The following is a 19,631-nucleotide window of genomic DNA, read 5'->3' on the forward strand; positions in this document are numbered from 1 at the left end:
AATAATTTGTTGGAATATTAAAACTGATAAGCAGTGCTATAAAACGTTTTGATATTCTATCAATCATTTTGACTTTCGCACAAAATTATTTTGATTATTGAACAAAAATTATTTTCAGATCTGGATTCAGCAAAATTGTTCTTTCTGTGCGTGTTATAACAAATTAAATACACCTTCATTTCATTAGTTCGAACTGACGCCAAGTGTTCGAGGAAACATCTGAATGCCGGGGTTCTTGCGTAAAAAAAAACACATCTTTTACGTTGACAAATCGATTGATTTTTGAAAATAGGAATCCTAAATGATTACGAGTAAATTTTTATTTGTATATGTTAGAAATATCGTGAATATAATATTTTAATGAGATTTGAAAATTCTAGTCTCCTCTCTTCTTCCTATATCATGCGTGTCGTAATAATTAAAACGTAAAAATAATATAAAATAATGAATATATGAAACTAATTATACAAATATTAGCCAAATATTAAAGTAATTTTATTAGCCAAGTCCCATTTCGACTTGATCATGAATTCAGACTTGAATTTATACGGACATCCTGCGATAGAAAAATTAAAATAAACGCTGCCTGTGTTCGCTCGCGGACGAGTCGTTCGGTTTGAAAGCAGGAATTTTCGTCGTACATTAAAGCGCCGGGGGCTTTTGTATCAGAAACAAAATGGCGTCTCCACCATGCTTTTCCAGGAGAGAAAGGCGATAACGCGTGTATATGGCGGGGGTTGCGCCGTGGCTCGGCCACGGGGGTCGATCGCGTGTGTGCCATTCAAAGTCGATGAAGAGGTGAGCCGTTTTCGCCGGGTGGACCTCGTAACTATCGATTGTGCTTCAAAGTCGATTGTGTCCCCATTATGTATACGCAAGAGGGGGAGAAAGAAGACGCGGGGTAACGCGGCAAGGGACGCGACCGGGTGAGGGACGTCTGTGCTCCGGACCCCGTGGTGGAAGGAAGAGGGATAAGAGAGAGAGAGGGAGACAGGGACACCCCCTAAAGTACGGGCCGTCCAATTGACTCCGCCATATTGAGTTTGGTTCTATGGGCTCTCGAGCACACGGGCTCTTGGAATTGAGACACGTTATACGAAGGTCCGTCGTTCGTATAGCTGGAAGGAAGCTTCCCAGCTTCGGTAACTTCGTTACGGCGTTTCTACGTGAGCAAAATCCAAGCGGCCCGAGAGGGTATATCACCCAGTGGCTTCCGCCTTCGGGTGCTATGCACATTGCAGAAGCCGGCGGCGTCGATACGGCTAATTAATCGTACACGTTCGCGTTACACGTCCTTGGAAATATATTAGCGGAAGAATTAATTACGGAGCGCGCGCGAGAAGAGAGAGCTAAATCCCTCGTCAGAAAACCGAAGGGAGAACTAATACGTTGCACTTGTATCCAACTCGGACTAACAGCTGCTCGAATGTATGTACGTACACGCGATATTAATATGATACGACATGACAGCAACGTCTTGCTGAAACACTTGACAAAACACTTTAATAAACTTGAGTTTATTTCAATTAATTAATAACACTAATTGTAGTAAACTCTAATTTTTAAATACATTTCATCTCGATTTACTGTTTAACTTTAGCAATATTTTCTCTCCAGACACTCGCGCAGATTTCGCAAAATGAGAAATAAAAAAATTGTATCGTCACACGGGCAACAATCGCATCTAATTTTTCTCGCGGTTATCTTATAGTCTGGCGCAGAATCGCAGAGCAGAACCGCGGAATATACAACATATTTAGCGCTCCCGAGGCCTGCTCCCGGAGGGCAGCGGAACCCTCGTAAGCCGCGATATGTATCAAATTATCCTTATAATAGAAAATGGCGGCAACTTTACACCTACCAGGTGTCGTGCTACGAGGCGTCGAGGAACGGTGCTCGCCATGAGAATGGCACGGTGAATTATAATGCGTCTTCGCCGCGCGCACAATAATGCCGCTACAATGCTCGTTTTTGGCGACAATGGGTGTTGCTTTAATGGGAGTCCGATTGCAACGGGTCCCCTGCTGAAAACCACCTTCACCGCACCGATTTTCCCGTGCGTGTAAACAGCAACCGCGTGATCTCCTTTTCTCCTTCTGTCCTCTCTCTTTCTCTCTTTCTCGGACGGATCTGTCGGACGAAAAAAAAAAAAAAAAGATACAGCTCGCTGTGCAACGTCCGCGCTTGCAACGTCAAGATTCTGAAACGCGAAACGGCCAAGTAGCAGAACGCTCTCAAAGAACGCTGGTCGTTTTACTCGCCGGAAAACTCCGTCTATCGATCGCCGAAATGTAATCCGTATAACTCTGCGGAAAAGAAACTCGAGTAAATCTCGCTCGGAGGATCGCGTGGCGGACGGTTAATGAAAAAGATCCGTATATTTAAGAAAACGTGCTGAAAAAGAGACAACTGGTTTCTAAAAGAGGAAAAGTTTATCAGGCGTATAAGTTTCGTTGTAATTGCAACATTGCAAAGTTTAAATTAAATTGCGGTTCCCATCACTGGCACGCAATTGCGTTTAAAAAAAAATTCAGTTTCTTTTGCGAGAAACTTACTTAGACTATCGAGAAATATTACTTCTAATATGTCACGATGGTCTCCTTCTACGGTTTTAAACGCAACGATTGATCGGCGGCGTAGGCACGTTCTTCTGCATCGTTCACGTTTATTCGATCGAGGCGAGAGGAGAACAGCACGCGCGCGGACGAAAGATCGATCGTTAGGCTCGCTTTTGCTTGTGCCAAAGCGAACTTGCGCTTTAAGGAAGTGCGCCGGGTCGCAAATCAAAATGCAGTCGCTACCGGAAGGACACTCCAGCCGCTGGAGGGTCCTTTGCTATTACTGTGAAGGACTTCGCAGTGCTTGACGAATCACTCACTAATTGCGTTCGTGACATAGCCCAGAACTAACAAACGGCTCCTTCGCTTACGAATACAATAATGCTTTTTTTCTTGCTATCACGTACATTTTCTCGATACGCGTGAACATAGTCGGCGGACACCGTGCATCTAAGTGAAATAACATATACCGATCCGACACGACATAATCCGATTTATATCTTTTTAAAAATTCTAACCGTGAAATCGCTTCCAAAATACGTGCAGCGTGCGATTATTAATATTAATAATTAAATCTTGAAATTTTAGAAATAAACTCTCAAAAAGAAAATGTCGACATTGTTTAAATCTACACAAGTGTATCTTATATAGTATTATTTAATAGTACAGTTATACAAACAATATGTTCATAAACGGAATGATTGTCTAATAGAATTTGCCGTCAATCAAAATTGCTTTCGGGTTCCGATAAACTCTCCGCTTTCTCTCTCTCTCTCTCTCTCTTTCTCTTTCTAGCTATTATTCTCTATTGTCCTAATGGTGGATATAATCATAAGGCTCTCCTCCGGAGTCTCATTACGAATCAAGGGCCCCTTAATGGCTCCTATGAAACTCATTGGCCATTTAACGCCGAGAACACGCCGCGACTCGCTGGGTGATTGACAGTTTCGAGAGCGAATTTTCTCGTCAACTATTTCGCCTTACGTAACATTTAGTGATGAAGTTTCTATTAATGTTGCATATGAAATAATTTTTCATAGCATACCTATAGTAAAATTTTCGTGCTTCTACAAACAGTATAATAAATTACATTTGAATTTTTCTTTTCTAAATCCTTTAATAATCAAAATTATGGTCATCAAAATGATGAAATTATAATATTATAATGCTATATGTTTTATATTACATTAATATAAAAATGTACATAAATACATGATTAATTACATATCTAATAAATCACAAAGTCACATATCTATGCATAAATCTACAAAGTATTGATAGTATTTATCTACATTATTATTATATAATTTCTCTGGATGTTCTATATAAATATTTTTGGTGGTTGGATTTTTGAAAAACGAAATGATGGAAAATGTTACGTTATTAATGTGACATCGTAGACGTGATACGCACATAAGTTTTAACAATGGCAGTCTCTCCATACTTGCATACGTACGGCCGACACCCTTTACACGTTCCCCTTGCGGAAACGCGACGTCTCCATGGTTACAACATTGAAACCCCGCTGGGGGATGACAAAATGGAGAGGCGCAATACTCGGCCCGACAAAAGCGAAGTAGAATCGAAGAACGCCGTCGACTACGTGCACCCGTATTTGAAAGGTCGATTTCTATATACAAAGTCGGCTCCCACGTACAGTTCGCACTTCGCTGATAATGCACTCGCTGATAATTAAAATCACCCTATGGCGCGAAGAGCGGTATGGCACTTTAACGAATCAATTCTCGAAAAGTCGACTCTTTCCGACGTAGATATCAATCTCTAATGGGTGCCGAGCAGTATTTTTTTTCTTTAAATCTGCACAAGTATATCGTATAGCAACTTTAATAATCTATTTGTATACATGTGTGATAGCGATTGTGGCTCAGAGAGTTGTGCGTCTGCTTTCTGTGCCAAAGACCCGAGTTAAAATCCGACCATAAATATCAGACGTTTACACGATATACCTTTCGAAAGGCAATGGCAAACTACCATCAAGAGGCTAATATCTTGAGCCTACCTTGAGAGTGTATCTTGTCATGAGAACGCCTCTAATTATAAGTTAAGGCTGTTCGGAACTGGCGTTAAACAGTAGATCCCATGTATATCTCCCATGTAAATTGTAAATAGCGCACATCGCAGAAATACGATGAGGGGTCACTAAGTTCTGACAAGAGTTTAAAAGGACTCTCTCAGTCCTACTATTCTTGTCAGAGCATAGTGATTTCTCCTCATATTTCTGCGATATGCATTATTTACACTTTTACGCAGATATACGATTAAAAGGACTAAGAAGATATAATATACATATATATATTCTAAAATTAATGTTAAATAAATGATAAGCTGATATTTTGGAAGACTTTTAACAGAAATTGACGACTTCCATTTCCTCTGAGAAATACAAATAGCTGATTGCAGTTAATAAATCTTCTCAAATATTAACTTATTTTATATAATATTTATTTTATATAAATTATATTCATTTAAATTAATATACATTTAATTAATATTTAAATTATAATTATATTCATTAATTAATTTATTTTATATAATATAAAATGCAAATAGACTGATTTCTTAAAACACACGGAAAGAACTGATTTTGTTGAAAGGTCTAAAAATTTTGCTAAAAACAGATCTAAAAATAATTTTTTATTAAATCATCAAAATAATTTGTTGGAATGTTAAAACTGATAAGTAATACTATAAAACGTTTTGATATTCTAGCAATTATTTTGATTTTCACACAAAATTATTTTGATTATTGAAAAATTATTTTCAGATCTGGATTCAGCAAAATTGTTCTTTCCGTGCATCTTTCAAAATATTAGCTTATCATTTATTTGACATTAATTTTGGAATAATTACAGTTATTTAGAGACTCCTTTATTTCACAATGTTATAATTCTTTTTTTTTTTAGTAAGCTTCAATTTGCTAATAACAATTTTTAATATTGAAGATATAGTACGAAAGTGTGAAATAGACTTATGGAATACAAACGCGAACGTGATAAAAGTCCATCACTGATTCTGAGATATCTTCTTTTCAAGCTTGGTATATTTCTCTGGTTAAGCATGAAAAGATTGGACGAGGAATATATTTCGCGGCGCAATCGTATCTCGCATTGTCGTCGCGAGCCAGGTGAAGATCGCACAGCGTGATTCACACGCAGCGGTCTACCGATGGTACCCGCATTGACACTATCTGTCATCGGAGACGCTACGAATCAAGCACGAAACGCGAAACGTCACGTTTCTCGACGTCCACCCCAACCGGGACAATCCGAACGATCCTATCTGCGCGTTTCGACGATACGGTCATCCTTTGACAATCGAGAAAAAAGAGAGAAAGAAAATATCACAAAAATCTCACTCTTTCTCTCTTCCTATTTTTACTGAAAGCACAAACATACATATATTGCATCGCTGTAATAATTTAACTTTTGAGATTTACAATTTATGATATATATAAATTATCAAAAATTATCATGCGCGTTTTTTATATTGCAGCGCATATATAAATATGTATTTTGCTAAATTGTTCACCTCAATACATAACGGATCGATAGAATTGTATAAAAACAAGATCGTGCTTTAAAAAAAAGTGTCTAACAAATTGCTGTGATAATATATTCAAGCCTATATCGGTCATTAATTTCTTTTGTCTTGAAAAAGAGGGCGGGCGCAATAATCCGAGCTTAGATCATTAAATACGATTAACAGAGCATGATTGTTATATCTATAATGCGTTGTCGGGAAGCGAAATACGACGAGCTGTCTGAAAGACGGCGATGAAAGTAGAGCCCCTAGGTAGCTGATAAACAGAGGGGGATCGCCGGAGAAAATAGTTGCCCGTGGTATAGGAGCGTCTAATCCCGGATGAGAGAGACGACGGCGGATGTGCGACGGCGACGACGAGGAGGAGGAGGGTGACGGAGGTGGAAGCGGGAGGTGGCGCAGACACATCTCTCGGATTACGTCTTAACAAGCTCCACGACGTTCATTTGTCTTATCCGCTGCCGCTAATGCGACGTAGCAGCTGTTGAAATGATTAATTCGGCGCGAGGACGTTCCCTCCCCCCCCCCCTCCCCCCGCGTTCCTTTCCGCTTCACTCTGCTCCGCTCGGCTCCGATCCGTTCCGTTCGGCTGCACGTCGCGCTCCGCGACGCGTTCGACTTTGTCGTCGTCGTTGCAGACGCGTCGCGGTTAATCAGCGCATTGCGGTTAATCACCGTCGCTGCGAAATACAAAGCCCGAACGAATGGCATCTTGTTCGGCACGCGTAAAATACAATTTCCAAGATGCAGAAGGCGGGAGGAGAGGAGAGCGAGGCTGAACTTATGTAGAGCTGGAAGGCCTTAATAGAGTTCGAATCCTATAAATTGGAGATACGCGGCTCCACCGGCTGGATGTATAAAATCTCGACGCGATAATCTACTAATCGGAAGGTGTCGATTGAAGGGAGATTGTTCTTGCGTAAAGAATTGCTTTCTTTCTTCACGCAAGAGCAATCCCCCAAAGTTTACTGGTCTCTCCGCGTTCGCGGCTGTATTATTACATTTATTATTGGCAATCCTATATGATCCGCGTTAAGCCCATAATCGATGATAAGCCCCCGCTGATGTGAAACGAAGTCGTCGCGTTTCGCGCGCGTGTTTTAAGAGAAAACGTTAATCGATTTCGATTTCGACCTAATCCTAAACGCCGCGGCGTTTCGCGGCAATCGGTATATAAACGCGGTGAATGGAATTCAGGGCCGCGAGGGGTATTCCGCACCGTGCAGATCGTGGAGAGAAACCCTATACGCATTCGCACTCTGTGTCCATCCAAACAGCGAGACAGAGAGACGCGCGAGGGCGAGCGCGCGCGCGCGCGATCTGATTGGATTAATTTTCAATTTGTGAGGGCCACCTGTCGCCGACAGTGGCGTGCATGCGTGCGGATCGTCGATCGCGCCCGCCGTTCGATGACTAATCCGCGAGAACGAGAGAGCCGGCCCGGCACGGCCGGCACACCGGGCGCGACTCCTGGGTCCCCGCCGCGTCGTCGGGGCGGGGGAGGGAGGGAGGGAGGCCTACCCCGGTTACGATCGCAGCGTGAGCTAGCTGGCGACAAAGAAGCGGTGCGCGGCGGGCGACAATTGCGCCTCGTCGCGCGGATATAGAGTTACAGGCGGGCGCGAGCGGAGAAAATGAGCGGCGCATATTAAGCCGGTCACGGCAAAATGGCCGACGCGGCGCGCGGACGGAAGGAGGAAAAAAAAACAGAAAATGGGGACGCATTCGTCTTTCTCTCTCTCTCTCTCTCTCTCTCTCTCTCGCGCGCGCGAGCGTGCGAGCGAGCGCGCGGACGAGGCGCGTAACGAAACACTCCCTGTACATAAATACACGCACACGCACGTCGCGCGCCGCGCCGCGCCGTGGGGTTTACGTCGACGTGACGCGGGTCGAAATTCCGCCGTCGGGCCGACGGACGCATGCGCGACGCGCGCCGATCGAAAGCCCCGCCCGACGACAGTCTTTGTTTAATCCATGTGATATCTACGCCCACGATAGCAGTGGTGTAGTTGTAACTGTTGGGAATTCATACCTGTATTACTCTCGCGAGAGAGTGCCCATTGAAAATATTTTTCTATAGATGATACGTGTAGAAATTAAAATGTAGAGAGTAAAAACTTGATTGTATATTTTTTCGCAAAGATATGACTTTCGAAAAGAGAGACGTTATATCGTTTGTTCTGTTTTGCAATTCAGTTTTGCTAGCATGTGCACGCCAGACATCACTTATTTCATCGTGAAAACCCGTAGAAATGAAGCGAACGATCGGAAAAAAAAAAAAGAAATGTTAAATCTTCCTTGTCGGAGGCATTTGAAACATTCATTACGCTACTGCCTACTGTATGCGACCGACAAACCGATAACATGATTGCCATTCAGTTTCAAATCATTTCTAATTTGCGACCAAATGAGAGGAATAGAATTGTTCGATCGTTCCTCAACAATTGGAGATTATTTACGAATCATCTTTGAAATTATTTCTCACGTAGACTCGCGAATTCCACAATCGACGCAGACATTCCGTAATATTATGATTGAAATGTATATACATATATCGACGAGGAAAAATGGATACAATTTTACAAAAGAGAATGTATTTAGAGGAGTGGGACACAAGTTCATATAATTAGCGTCTCCATTTTATGTAAATAATTTTATGTTTAAAATAGAAAATGAATTTATTTCATTGTCGCATTCGACTCTTGAATATTTTAGTATAAAATAATGGATACATATGGGATCATTAGTGGGCACGCATTCTCAACGCGTGAAGTGATGTTATGTATTACATAGCAAACCATGTATGCATTTATTTTAATGTGTATGCCTTGACAGGCTCGAGTTTACGCGTCGATGTGTGAGTGACCCCGTGTCTATCTAGGAAAATACGACTGCGAGAGAGAGGTTTGGCGAGTGGTAGCGTGGCCGAGCGGTCTAAGGCGCTGGTTTAAGGCACCAGTCTCTTCGGAGGCGTGGGTTCGAATCCCACCGCTGCCAATCTTTTTGCGCGAGTACCGAAATCTTTTTTTTTTTTTTCTTTTTACACTCGTGGCAGAAGGAACATCTCGCTGTCTCGCCTCGACTTCATTACGGTATCGAGTTAATTGCGACGAATTATTGATACATAATGGTTTTACTATATTATATCAATTATATTATTCGTCGTCGATAAATGATCGCTCTGCTCTTATCAAGCCTGCGTACCGACCGCGTCGGTAAAACGGAGCATTTCACACATGCACAAGCTGCAGAGATAAGCGGATTTAAATAACGGGATTACGTGGTCTCTATTTTTTCTGCGTCGTAGTATAAAAAAAAAATCGTTCGTTCGGCGACGTCTGTAGACGGGGAGATAAGATACGGGCGATCTGATTGTGAATTGCGAGATAGCGTGCCGCCGATTATTCAGTTCCCAAACGCGTGGCATTTACGATGACTGTTCGATCGGGCCGTGCGTGATGCGTAATCGTTACTTCGAAAACAGATAAATACTGTCGTCGCGACAGTGTCGCGCTATACCATGCACGTCACACCGTAGGTAGAATGAGTTAAAAATGAGATAGCGCGGGTACGGGTCCACAGTTCAACAGCTGACAATCCGAAGCTCATTCCGTCTCTTTCCTCGTAAAGAGGCGAGAGAAAGAATTTTCGACGGAGGCGAGGAAATGATTTGGAATGACAAAGTTTCTGAGATTTATTTAGGATTTTTTTTATATTTGTTGTACCATCTCATCTAATTTATACGAGACTAATTTCTTTTTAGTCCGAATCGCTAATTGCACCTCTGCGATAAAAAAAAATAATTAAAATCTTTAAAGTAAAATCTTCGTAGAATTATTGATTCTTATGGATTCAGTGAAATTTTCGTATAATTATTGATTCATATTTTTTTCCACGTACGAATAGAGAATATTCCGAGAATAAATAAAATTATATCAGTAGATATGAGAATCGAATTAATTGGAGTAAAATGAGATATGTATTCTTTTTGTAAAAGTTAAATTTTTTTAGTACATCGCGAAGTCTCACACCTTCCTCGCTCCAGTCTTGTCATTCTGAAAAAGCTCTTTTAATCAAAGATGATCTGCTGTAGTTTAATAATTTTCTATTCCTTGCTCGTTTTTTTTCATTCCGCTTTCGCTGCGGAATATCGAAGCTGAATTAAATATCAGCGAAATCGAAGCCGGAAAGAATCAATTTAGTTAAAAAAAAAAAAAAAAAGATCTTTAGTTCAAAAATCCCAGAGTACGTCCGTCGCCAGACAGATAAAACGGCTTTCGGATACGCTTTTCGAGGAGATCCGATAAGGAAGTACCTCGTTGTCTCGTGGCCTCTGAGCTCGCAAACGCACAAAAAGTCCGATCAGTGATATATCCTCTACGCAGTCGTGGAACGGCCTTACACCGTCCGGACGCCGCTGGCGAACTTCGCGAGACGCCCAGATACCGATCTGCGGAGAGATTTCAGATTCGTTGCATCATTCGGCGAGAATGCGTGATGTGTACAAAAGCATCGATCGACGCGTGATCCGTGAATATCCGTGTTAATATCGGCATATCAGTAATATCGTGTCTTTCGAGTGATCGCTACCTCTAATACAGCACTACACGTATATCGCGATCTCCCCTCCTCTCCCCGAGATATCGGAGCTGTTTGTACCTATTAAACTATAGAAGCGCGCTGTGTACTCGGTAAAACTGAAAAGTGATCGCGGAGACCGTGTCTCAAAGTCGAGGCCGTCATATACATCGTATTCGACGGTCGCGTACGGCTGTCGAAAAAAATTCTGATAATCGCGCTCTCACCGCGCGTGTGTGCGAGCTGACTCTCGTCCTCGAGTATAGAATATACGATCGGCGACGGCGACTCTTGGCTGCTGTTCGCCGAGTGTGACCGGGAACGTGATCTCACACACTCTGCTTAGCCCGCGTGACGACGCGCACGTGTCGGCCGCCTGCGAAGCTCCGCACACGGCCACTCGAGCCCGCGATCGTTTGCACAGGGGGATTAACGGAGAGAGAATTTCGAGTGGCGTCGTGTCTCGCGATCGAGCTGCGCTGCGCGCGGATCATCCGAGATCACCCTCACGTGTGTCGCGCGCGATTATGGTCGTCGCGGATGACAAGATCGTGCGCGCCTCAACGCGCGAGACGATCGAGCTGCATGTCCTGTCCTTCGTCTACGGTCTGTATCTGATAGCCCGACGGTTCCTCAAATGGATATGGGACCCTAAAAAGTTCTTCATGCTACGGCAGCGGGACCAGCCGCCGCCGTGCCTGGTCGACAACAGCCTCGGCACGCATTCCTACGTGAAAATCAAGGTGAGAGCATCGCGGTGCATTGCTATGCGCGTGGGTGTGACCCTTGACTTAAACGCCACCGATGACAACGCGATATAGGGATCGAGAGAAATCGTTCGCGCCTTTGCGCTCGTCCACGGATCCGAGATTGTTCCCGGAAACACGCGAGCGCTTGGTGAAAATATCAGATATTTTCTAAAGAATGAATAGATCTCTTCGTGAAGAAAAAATTTTTTACGTATTCTATACTTATCTTGCTAGATTGTAAATAGTATAGTTATTACATAATTCTTGAATCGCACGATTATCTCGCAACGTTATCGCGTTCTCGCCCTCGAGACTGTCTTTAATATAAGAGCAGTCGAGCCAGAATCAAAGTGTTTATACGCCCGTGTTGTTGCGCCGTCTAAAGGACGAGGAATTGGCAGCGATATTCAATTTTCGCAATGTAATCGAATGCAATGTATCTAAACTCGTATGACCGACGTCCTCATCTTGCGACATCGAGTGCAGGCGACACTCGCGCAATGAATAAACATGTTGCACGTATTGATAAACGGGTATTTTTGTGACCGATAATGCGACTTGTCTCTGTTTTTTTTTCAACGTAATTAATTTTCAATTCAGATAACAAGTATCAAGATGGAGTTGTGAAATAGAAACGTGTAAACAGGAGGATTCTTTGTTATACTTTAGCTCTGATGTGGTCTGATGTTTACTAATACTATAGCACATCTTAAAATCATAATATGTAGTATAATGTATGTTACAGCAAGATGTGTGACAGTATTTTCTTTAACTTGGAAAATAAAGGCCTAAAACCCCGGCATACTTTTTGTATTGTACATTTCATTCTTAGATTCTTTTTGAACTCTAGATTCATTCTCTGAAATATTGACGTATTGGCATTAAGAAAATCACTATTTACATATAAAATATGTAATTGTATAATATTAATATGTGCTATATATTATATAATAATTTTCCTTAATGAACACTCATTTCTGCAAGAAAATCCAAAGTATGTCATAACTGAAAACTTAAGAATACATTGGAACCTAATTGTGGATTATTGTAATGAAGATTATAATAATTCGCAGTGAGATTCCAATATATTTTTCAGCAAATTTTTTTTCGCGCGCTTTGAACGTCTTCGCAGAGTATTAGCCTTTGCTGAACAACAAATGCAATCCAATTAAGCAGTGCTGCGAAAAGCACCAGCTACAAGTTCATTGTCTGTCTCTTTTTATCGGGAGATTTGAAAAATTGCGACGATATCAAATTGTTTAGTCTGGAAAACAGACGGAGAATTCCATCTATCACTAATGAGAAAATTATTAATCATGAAGAAGAAAACTGCCGCGTTTGTATACACGAGTCTGATGTAATTTAATTAATTTCATTTCTCGATATGCAACGCTGTATTATTATGCTTTATCGTAATTGCGGCATATCTCTATTGTATTCACAGCGAACCGTGAAACGAAATCTCGCGAGGGGGAGCTCTTACATAAAATTCACTGTAAATTTAAAGAAATATATGTTTGATCTTAAAAGAATTTTTCTTTCCATTTTTTTTAATACGCTTTTCTTTACGCAGGGTGTTAAATTCCATTATGTGGAAGCGGGAGACAAGAGTAAACCTCTCGTATTATTATTACATGGATTCCCGGATTGCTGGTTATCTTGGAGGAAACAGATCCCGTGCCTCGCGGAACACTATAGGTGCGTTTGGTAATCTATAATTAATTTTTTAATAAGATTTTAATAAAGATAATTTTAATTAAGATATTTTAAATAATTTGGAGAAGTAGGCTCACGAGAATGTATCGAATGTATTGAAGGCTATATGCGAGCCAACACGGATGATGGTGTGTATAATAAAAAAAAAATTATTACATGCCATCATTCGTGTTGGCTCGCATACAGTCTCTACTTTAATGTGTTTTAAAATATTTTAATTAAAATAAAGCATTTTGCAGTACACGTTAGCGCACGTATTGACCGTTGTCACACTGACGTTTTTAATGCTGTTTCAGGGTAGTGGCTATAGATTTAAAGGGATTCGGTGACAGCGACAAGCCGCTCAATAGGCGAGCTTACAAAATTGAAATTTTAATAGACGAGTTGAAACAATTCATTTTGACTCTCGGCGTGAGGACGTGTAGTATAATCGGCCACGACCTGGGAGGACTTCTGGGATGGTACATGGTCGCCCTACACGGAGATCTTGTTTACAAATTCATAGCCATTTCGAGTCCGCATCCCAATTTTTATTGGAACAGAGTATCAGGAAATTTCGCGTTAGATAGAAAGTAGGTATATCTTCGAAATTGCGTTCACGAAGATTCGCGAGGACTTTGAAAAGTGCTATTTAAATGCATGAAAAATTTTTTATACTTATGTATTTTAATTACAAACAATGTGGCGTTTCTAGGTGGATGCATTTCAGCAGATTACCGTTTCTGCCGGAAATAGATGCGCTCAAGGAGGATTTATCTATTATCAACGATATATTTCAACATCTTCAAATATCTCAAGTTGACACAGAGAAGAGCTACGTCGAGGCGTACAAATATGCCTTCAGCAGAAAAGGTAAATTAATCTTAAGCAATCTTAAGCCTTATAAAAAATAATCTTTGCGTCACGTGTTATTCTCCTCTTATGTTTATCATATTAAAAAAATCGAAACAATGTTTTTTTGTAGAGGACTGGACAGGACCGATTAATTATTATCGCAACCTTCCATTTACAAGACTGAATATAGATAGCGGCGAACAGATTGATAACAAAACGCTGCTTCTAATCGGAAATATGGATCCTTTTGTAACGATAGAGAGCATCATTCAGAGTTCCGAACATGTAGAAGTGTCGAGGGTTAAGGTTATATCGGAGGCGCAGCATTTTCCGCATCAAGAAAAGTCGGATGCCGTAAATAAGGCGATCATTAAATTTCTAATAGGTGAATTTTATTTCGTTCACTTCTTACTCGCTCGCATAAAGTTTCCTTACAAAAGTTATATTATTTAATAATGGATAACAGCACTAATATATATTATTACATTTCGCATATATAAAATGTTTCAGGCACATCGTATAACTTGACGCCTTCGAAAACACCTTCAAAGAGTCTCATGTCCTCCTGGCTAGGATCTTTAAGTAACACCGTTAAGTATGGCAATAAGATGATCGACGTTGTGCATAAACGAACTAACGACATCGTGAATGTGTTGCCCAATAAAGCACTTTATTTGGGACAAACAAGTTAGACGGTGTTGCGTAACATCAGCGGTACGTTATTTAGAACTTTGTACTTTGTTCACGAAGAAATCTAAATATCCCACGCTAACGCTAGCGTATGAAACTCATAAAAGGCTGATTTGGTCCTATTTATTACTTATTTCTCATGTAAGTATAGCATTGCAAATAGGGGATCGCAACTTTTGTGAATGACGAAGTCTCGTATAAAGATTTCTATCACATTCACTTTTACACAAGCGATTATGTTATATCTCGAATTATTTTTAGTATTTTTTATATATAATTATTCCTCATAAGATCTGTATGGGTAATGTTGTAAAGAAATGAATTTTTTATAATTGCATGTAACCATTATTTAGAAACGAGAACACTAATGGAGAGCGATATAAAATCTTCCAATATTCCTTTTTAATATCCTCAATAAAACAACGATATAATTTTCTAATAATTAAGTAATATTAATATTAATTGTATAATTAATATTATTATTATTTGATTATAATATTACATAATTAATATTATAATTATATTTGTGTAGTATAAGTATAGAATTTATATTATAATATTTATGTACAAGAACACTTTATCTATATCAAAATTGTAATATAAGAATTTTACTAGATAAATATATCGATTAGACATTGTGCAGCAACGAATCAATATAAAATTTTGTTGCATATTTGAATCTCAGAGCGCACATTCGCGAGATATCGTCTTTATAACAATTTAACATCAAGAAGAATATTGTTGAGCATTTGTAAAAATCATACGTTATCATAAAATGCAAATGTATATGTTAATAAATATATAATTGTTATATAAAATTTACAGTGTGATATAAAATATTTAGTGCTATATAGCGTGTACATATATGATGATGAATAGTACAAGTTATGTATAAAAATTCTCTTTTTTTCAGGCACGATTATACGTTAAAAAAGTGAAAAAAATTATATCAATCTTTTGCAGACTCACTTGATAAAAGGTATTGACACAGATATTGATATCTTGAGTGGTTGAACTTGCTGTGCCGTGCTAAATTTGCGCTCTATGAAATATTTAATTGTGGAAAAATATTATGCAACCACAAGTGCATATGTCACGTATCAATTATTATTAAGTCAATGTTCTTCCTCGGATTTTTTCCTGGAAAAGATAAATTTGTTGTATATTGACAAAATTGTAACACTAACAGAAATATTTTGTAGTATCTATAATTTCGTACTTTCCAAAGTTTTCGGCGTCTTCTATCGTCTGTGGCAACTCGCAGTTCATTGTTTCCGGTAAGAATAAACAGAGTGCAGCGCCTATTATCGGCGCTGTACCAAATATTACCGGAGGCAGCCAAGGTTGGATAGTGCCCTATAAATTATTACGTACCTTTAATCGTAAAAGTTCAAAACGATAACTCGTTACTTGTACACATATGAAATACGACTCTTAGTCGCTAATATAAAATTATTTCATTGTAAGATACATCAGTTATAACGTATTCAATACACATCACAAATTACCATTGTGGCAATGAACGGTGCAATTATACTTCCTACTCTGGCAGAGATACTTCCCAAACCGACGCCAATATTTCTCACGACAGTCGGAAATACTTCGCAACTGTACAGGTACACCGTAGGAAAACTAATAGCCATACCCACGAGGCCTAGCGAGGCTAAAAATATCCGGACGTTCGCGTTGGTTATGAGAGTTATCAGAAGCAGACTCACGCCGGACAGGATGTTCCCGCCCATCAAAATTTTTAAACGCGAAACCCGCGATATCAGAAACAGCACTATTATAGTTCCAGGTATTTCCATGGCGGCTGTAAATCACAGTAAAGTGTGTAACAACACGATGACAGAAATTATTTAGTTTGATCCGACGATATGTTAGCTTTACCAGAAACTGCGACGTTGATGAATATATTGCCGTCGAGATGACCCATGTATTGCGCTAATCCGAAGAAACAGATGCCGCAGACGAACCAGTTGACGCTCACGTATATGGTTTTCAATCTTAAATTCGGGGTTCTAAACAAATGCGTGATGTTATATTTCTCATTGTTCCTCCCCTGTCGGATCTGATTCTCATGAGTTTCAAGCGCTAGCTTCACATTTTCCACCGGGATCCTATTTCGCTCGGCAGCCTTCAGCAAGATCCGTTCCGCCTTTCTGGATTTGCTCACAGCTAGCAGCCACCTCGGTGATTCCGGGATAATCCTATTTCGCAAAACATCAACTCCCTTAATAACTGCTTCCTCGAATACGAACGTTTCGCAAATCTTAAAAACAGCTCTTATTTCGCTTTTTATAACATATGTATGTAATTTATATACGTACCAGTAGTACGATAATAAGAAAATTGACGGTATCGAGATAGCCATTTGGAATCCGTACCACGTAAGCGTCAAGTAAGATATCAGGGGATTCATTACGTGTCCGATTAAAAATGGCACGTGAAAAAGGACCGACATAGTCGATCGCCATTCGACTCCGACAATCTCCATAACTGCAACCGGTTGAACTCAGTTTCATTAACTTATAAATTGGACTTTTAAAATTGTGACTTTGTTTGCGCGCTTGACTTACGTAAAACGAAACTGACGAGCATCGTTCCGCCAGTACTTAAGGCGCAAATAAATTTGAGTACCAGGAACAATTCGTACCACGGTGCGAATGCACTCGCGAATCCTGTCGCCGATTGCAATGCGACTGCGATCATTAACGGTTTCTTTCGGCCAATTCTATGAGTAAATTTTATTAGTTTCAATAAAATGTAGACACACGCGCATATATTTTATATTAATCTATAAAATAAAATATAGCCATTATCGTATTTTATAATGATTTCGAATTAACATACCTGTCAGCCATTATGCTGAAAATTAAATTACCAACGAGCACACCGAACATTGTGCAAGATTGTGCTAAATTCGTCAATTGCTCTCTATTACATACTAAATCCCACTGAAAAAAAATTGACATAATTATTTACAAATACCTTTTTATTATTTTAAATTGAAATTCTTGTTCTCATAATCATTATATAACCAATTGTGATAATACGTATATTAAAAAATACACACGCAAGAAAGTCGTGTATTTAATTAAATTATTACTAATTTACCTGCGTTATGATACTCTCTCGGAATACTCGCTTATCGTATTTGAATTCAGTGCACTCTTCTATAGTGCCATTCCCAACGTCAATCTTGCATTTCATTGTCATAGATTCGTTAGTTGCTGACAAAGGAGCGCTGCATGAGAAATTAGTGGGCGGTGCAAGAAATACAATAGAGAGCTGGTGCCAAGCTACTGGAAATTTGACGAGGGAAATCGCCACGGCGATCACGATGTGCCATGGACCCATGGAGCCCATGGCCTCTTGGACGGGATCTAACGGTACGAGACCTGAAACAGAACATGTAATACTTGAAAGAAAATATACTTAAGAATATGGATATTCATTTTTTTCTTTTTTTTTTTTAATTAAGAAATTACTAAAAATAACTCTTGGTAATTTTACGTTCAGCTCGACTCTCATAATACTCTGTGATAGTCTAGCTATCGCATAGTTCTTCAAGCACTCGAATCGAATAATGCACGGTTATAATTAGCACACTATCTTTTAGGAATCTGTAAATTCTGATAAATAAATAGTGTCCTTGGCTAAATTAATTAATTGCAGAGAAATATCTGATCTTCGCGTTAATTTGTGAGAAATAATTTGAAAAAGTTAAACCACAAAAAATACATAACATCTCATATTACATATAAGATTAATCTGTAATTACTGAATTTGAATCAATCTTTTGTATTTCTTCGCGTGAAAATAAATGAAATTAAACGAAATGTGATATTAACAATGTTTTGATGGGATATTAGCTCCTATATCGATCGCTCTATATTGGACTCTAATCTAAACACACCGCAAGCTCCACAACCAAATCTAATAATAAGACGTATCATTTCCGCAATTCGTGGCAATAATAATTAGCGCTATTTAATTGTCGCGTTAAAAAAATTTAGCTATTGCAAAGATGATGCAAAAAACAATACTCAGCCTCTTTCCCTAAATTTCACAAGGGATTTTTATCAAACTTAAATCTTGAAAAATTATATATGTGTGTGTGTGTGTGTGTGTGTGTGTGTGTGTGTGTGTGTGTGTGTGTGTGTGTGTGNGTGTGTGTGTGTGTGTGTGTGTGTGTGTGTGTGTGTGTGTATGCATTATGCAATTAAAAGATTGTAAAAACGGTGGAGCAAAAAGTTCAGATTCGTGGCAAAATAATTTATTCTGTATACTTCCACGCAATTCCGAGTAAAAATCTCGCTCTAATAAAATCTGATTAATCGCTGCAATGCAACGGTAATTCTACTCAAGTTCTTGCTGAATTTTTTTTTCGAATCACGAAACTTTTTCACGCCGACATAACTGGGTATCGCATTCGTATCAACAGATTCGATGAGATCCGTTAATTGCAGCGAAAAACTCTTCAAACCGGTATTAGCTAACAGGACATATATGTTACATATAATTAGTGTGATTGCACAGCATGCATATGTATAACGTACATGCAGTTGCAGATGTGCAAATCGTGTGCTGCAATAACGACGTATCATGTCACTGATACATATAAAATTGCTCAACATTAGCCGTCGACTTGTGAAACCTGAGCGCAGCAATTTTATCAAAATCGTATAGAATTACGCGTGCAGCATTAAGGCCACTTCAGATTGATTCAGATGATCTGCAATTCGCGTTAGAACTCAGAATAGAATTCCATTTACGATTTAAAACGTACGATTTACCGTACGTGTAAACGATTTATTAATTTTCCACATACTTTAATACATGCGCGTATTTTAATAGATATTTTATATTGAAATCATGAAAAATATATATATACATATATATACATATATCCAAAATACGCGCATGTATTAAAGTATGTGGA

General features: G+C 39.5%; 2 protein-coding genes and 1 non-coding gene across 6 annotated transcripts in view; 2 read left to right on the plus strand and 1 right to left on the minus strand.

The window, feature by feature from the left end:
* Positions 1-9,034: 9,034 nt before the first annotated feature.
* Positions 9,035-9,116, plus strand: Trnal-aag. Its single transcript has one exon. It is a non-coding gene; the product is annotated as a tRNA-Leu (tRNA).
* A 322-nt stretch (positions 9,117-9,438) lies between these two features.
* LOC105451527 (epoxide hydrolase 4-like) lies at positions 9,439-15,186 on the plus strand. Its single transcript, XM_011692027.1, has 6 exons — positions 9,439-11,440; positions 13,020-13,144; positions 13,459-13,734; positions 13,857-14,014; positions 14,127-14,381; positions 14,507-15,186. The coding sequence occupies exons 1-6, from the start codon at positions 11,225-11,227 to the stop codon at positions 14,686-14,688; spliced, it is 1,212 nt and encodes a 403-aa protein (XP_011690329.1). The 5' UTR covers positions 9,439-11,224; the 3' UTR covers positions 14,689-15,186.
* Positions 15,187-15,470: 284 nt separating this feature from the next.
* The window catches only part of LOC105451529 (organic cation transporter protein-like), an 8,122-nt gene continuing 3,961 nt past the window's right edge, over positions 15,471-19,631 (minus strand). For all 4 annotated transcript variants that reach the window (XM_011692034.1, XM_011692033.1, XM_011692031.1 and 1 more), the window contains 8 exons: positions 17,804-18,087; positions 17,540-17,643; positions 17,266-17,420; positions 17,017-17,185; positions 16,577-16,896; positions 16,195-16,499; positions 15,906-16,042; positions 15,471-15,826 (listed from right to left, as the gene is read on the minus strand). In XM_011692034.1, coding sequence (XP_011690336.1) covers positions 15,802-15,826; positions 15,906-16,042; positions 16,195-16,499; positions 16,577-16,896; positions 17,017-17,185; positions 17,266-17,420; positions 17,540-17,643; positions 17,804-18,087 — 1,499 coding nt within the window. In that variant the 3' untranslated portion in view covers positions 15,471-15,801. The remainder of the gene's footprint in view (positions 15,827-15,905; positions 16,043-16,194; positions 16,500-16,576; positions 16,897-17,016; positions 17,186-17,265; positions 17,421-17,539; positions 17,644-17,803; positions 18,088-19,631) is intronic.

This window comes from Wasmannia auropunctata, unplaced genomic scaffold (assembly GCF_000956235.1).
Source record: "Wasmannia auropunctata unplaced genomic scaffold, wasmannia.A_1.0 LD336050.1, whole genome shotgun sequence".
Taxonomy (NCBI): Eukaryota; Metazoa; Arthropoda; class Insecta; order Hymenoptera; family Formicidae; genus Wasmannia; species Wasmannia auropunctata.

Bases quoted from the DNA above. Each gene is read 5' to 3' on its own strand.
- LOC105451527 (XM_011692027.1), top strand. From the start codon at position 11,225: ATGGTCGTCGCGGATGACAAGATCGTGCGCGCCTCAACGCGCGAGACG. The intron at 13,735-13,856 runs GTAGGTATATCT...TGGCGTTTCTAG, and splicing joins AATTTCGCGTTAGATAGAAA to GTGGATGCATTTCAGCAGAT. The intron at 14,382-14,506 runs GTGAATTTTATT...AAAATGTTTCAG, and splicing joins GATCATTAAATTTCTAATAG to GCACATCGTATAACTTGACG.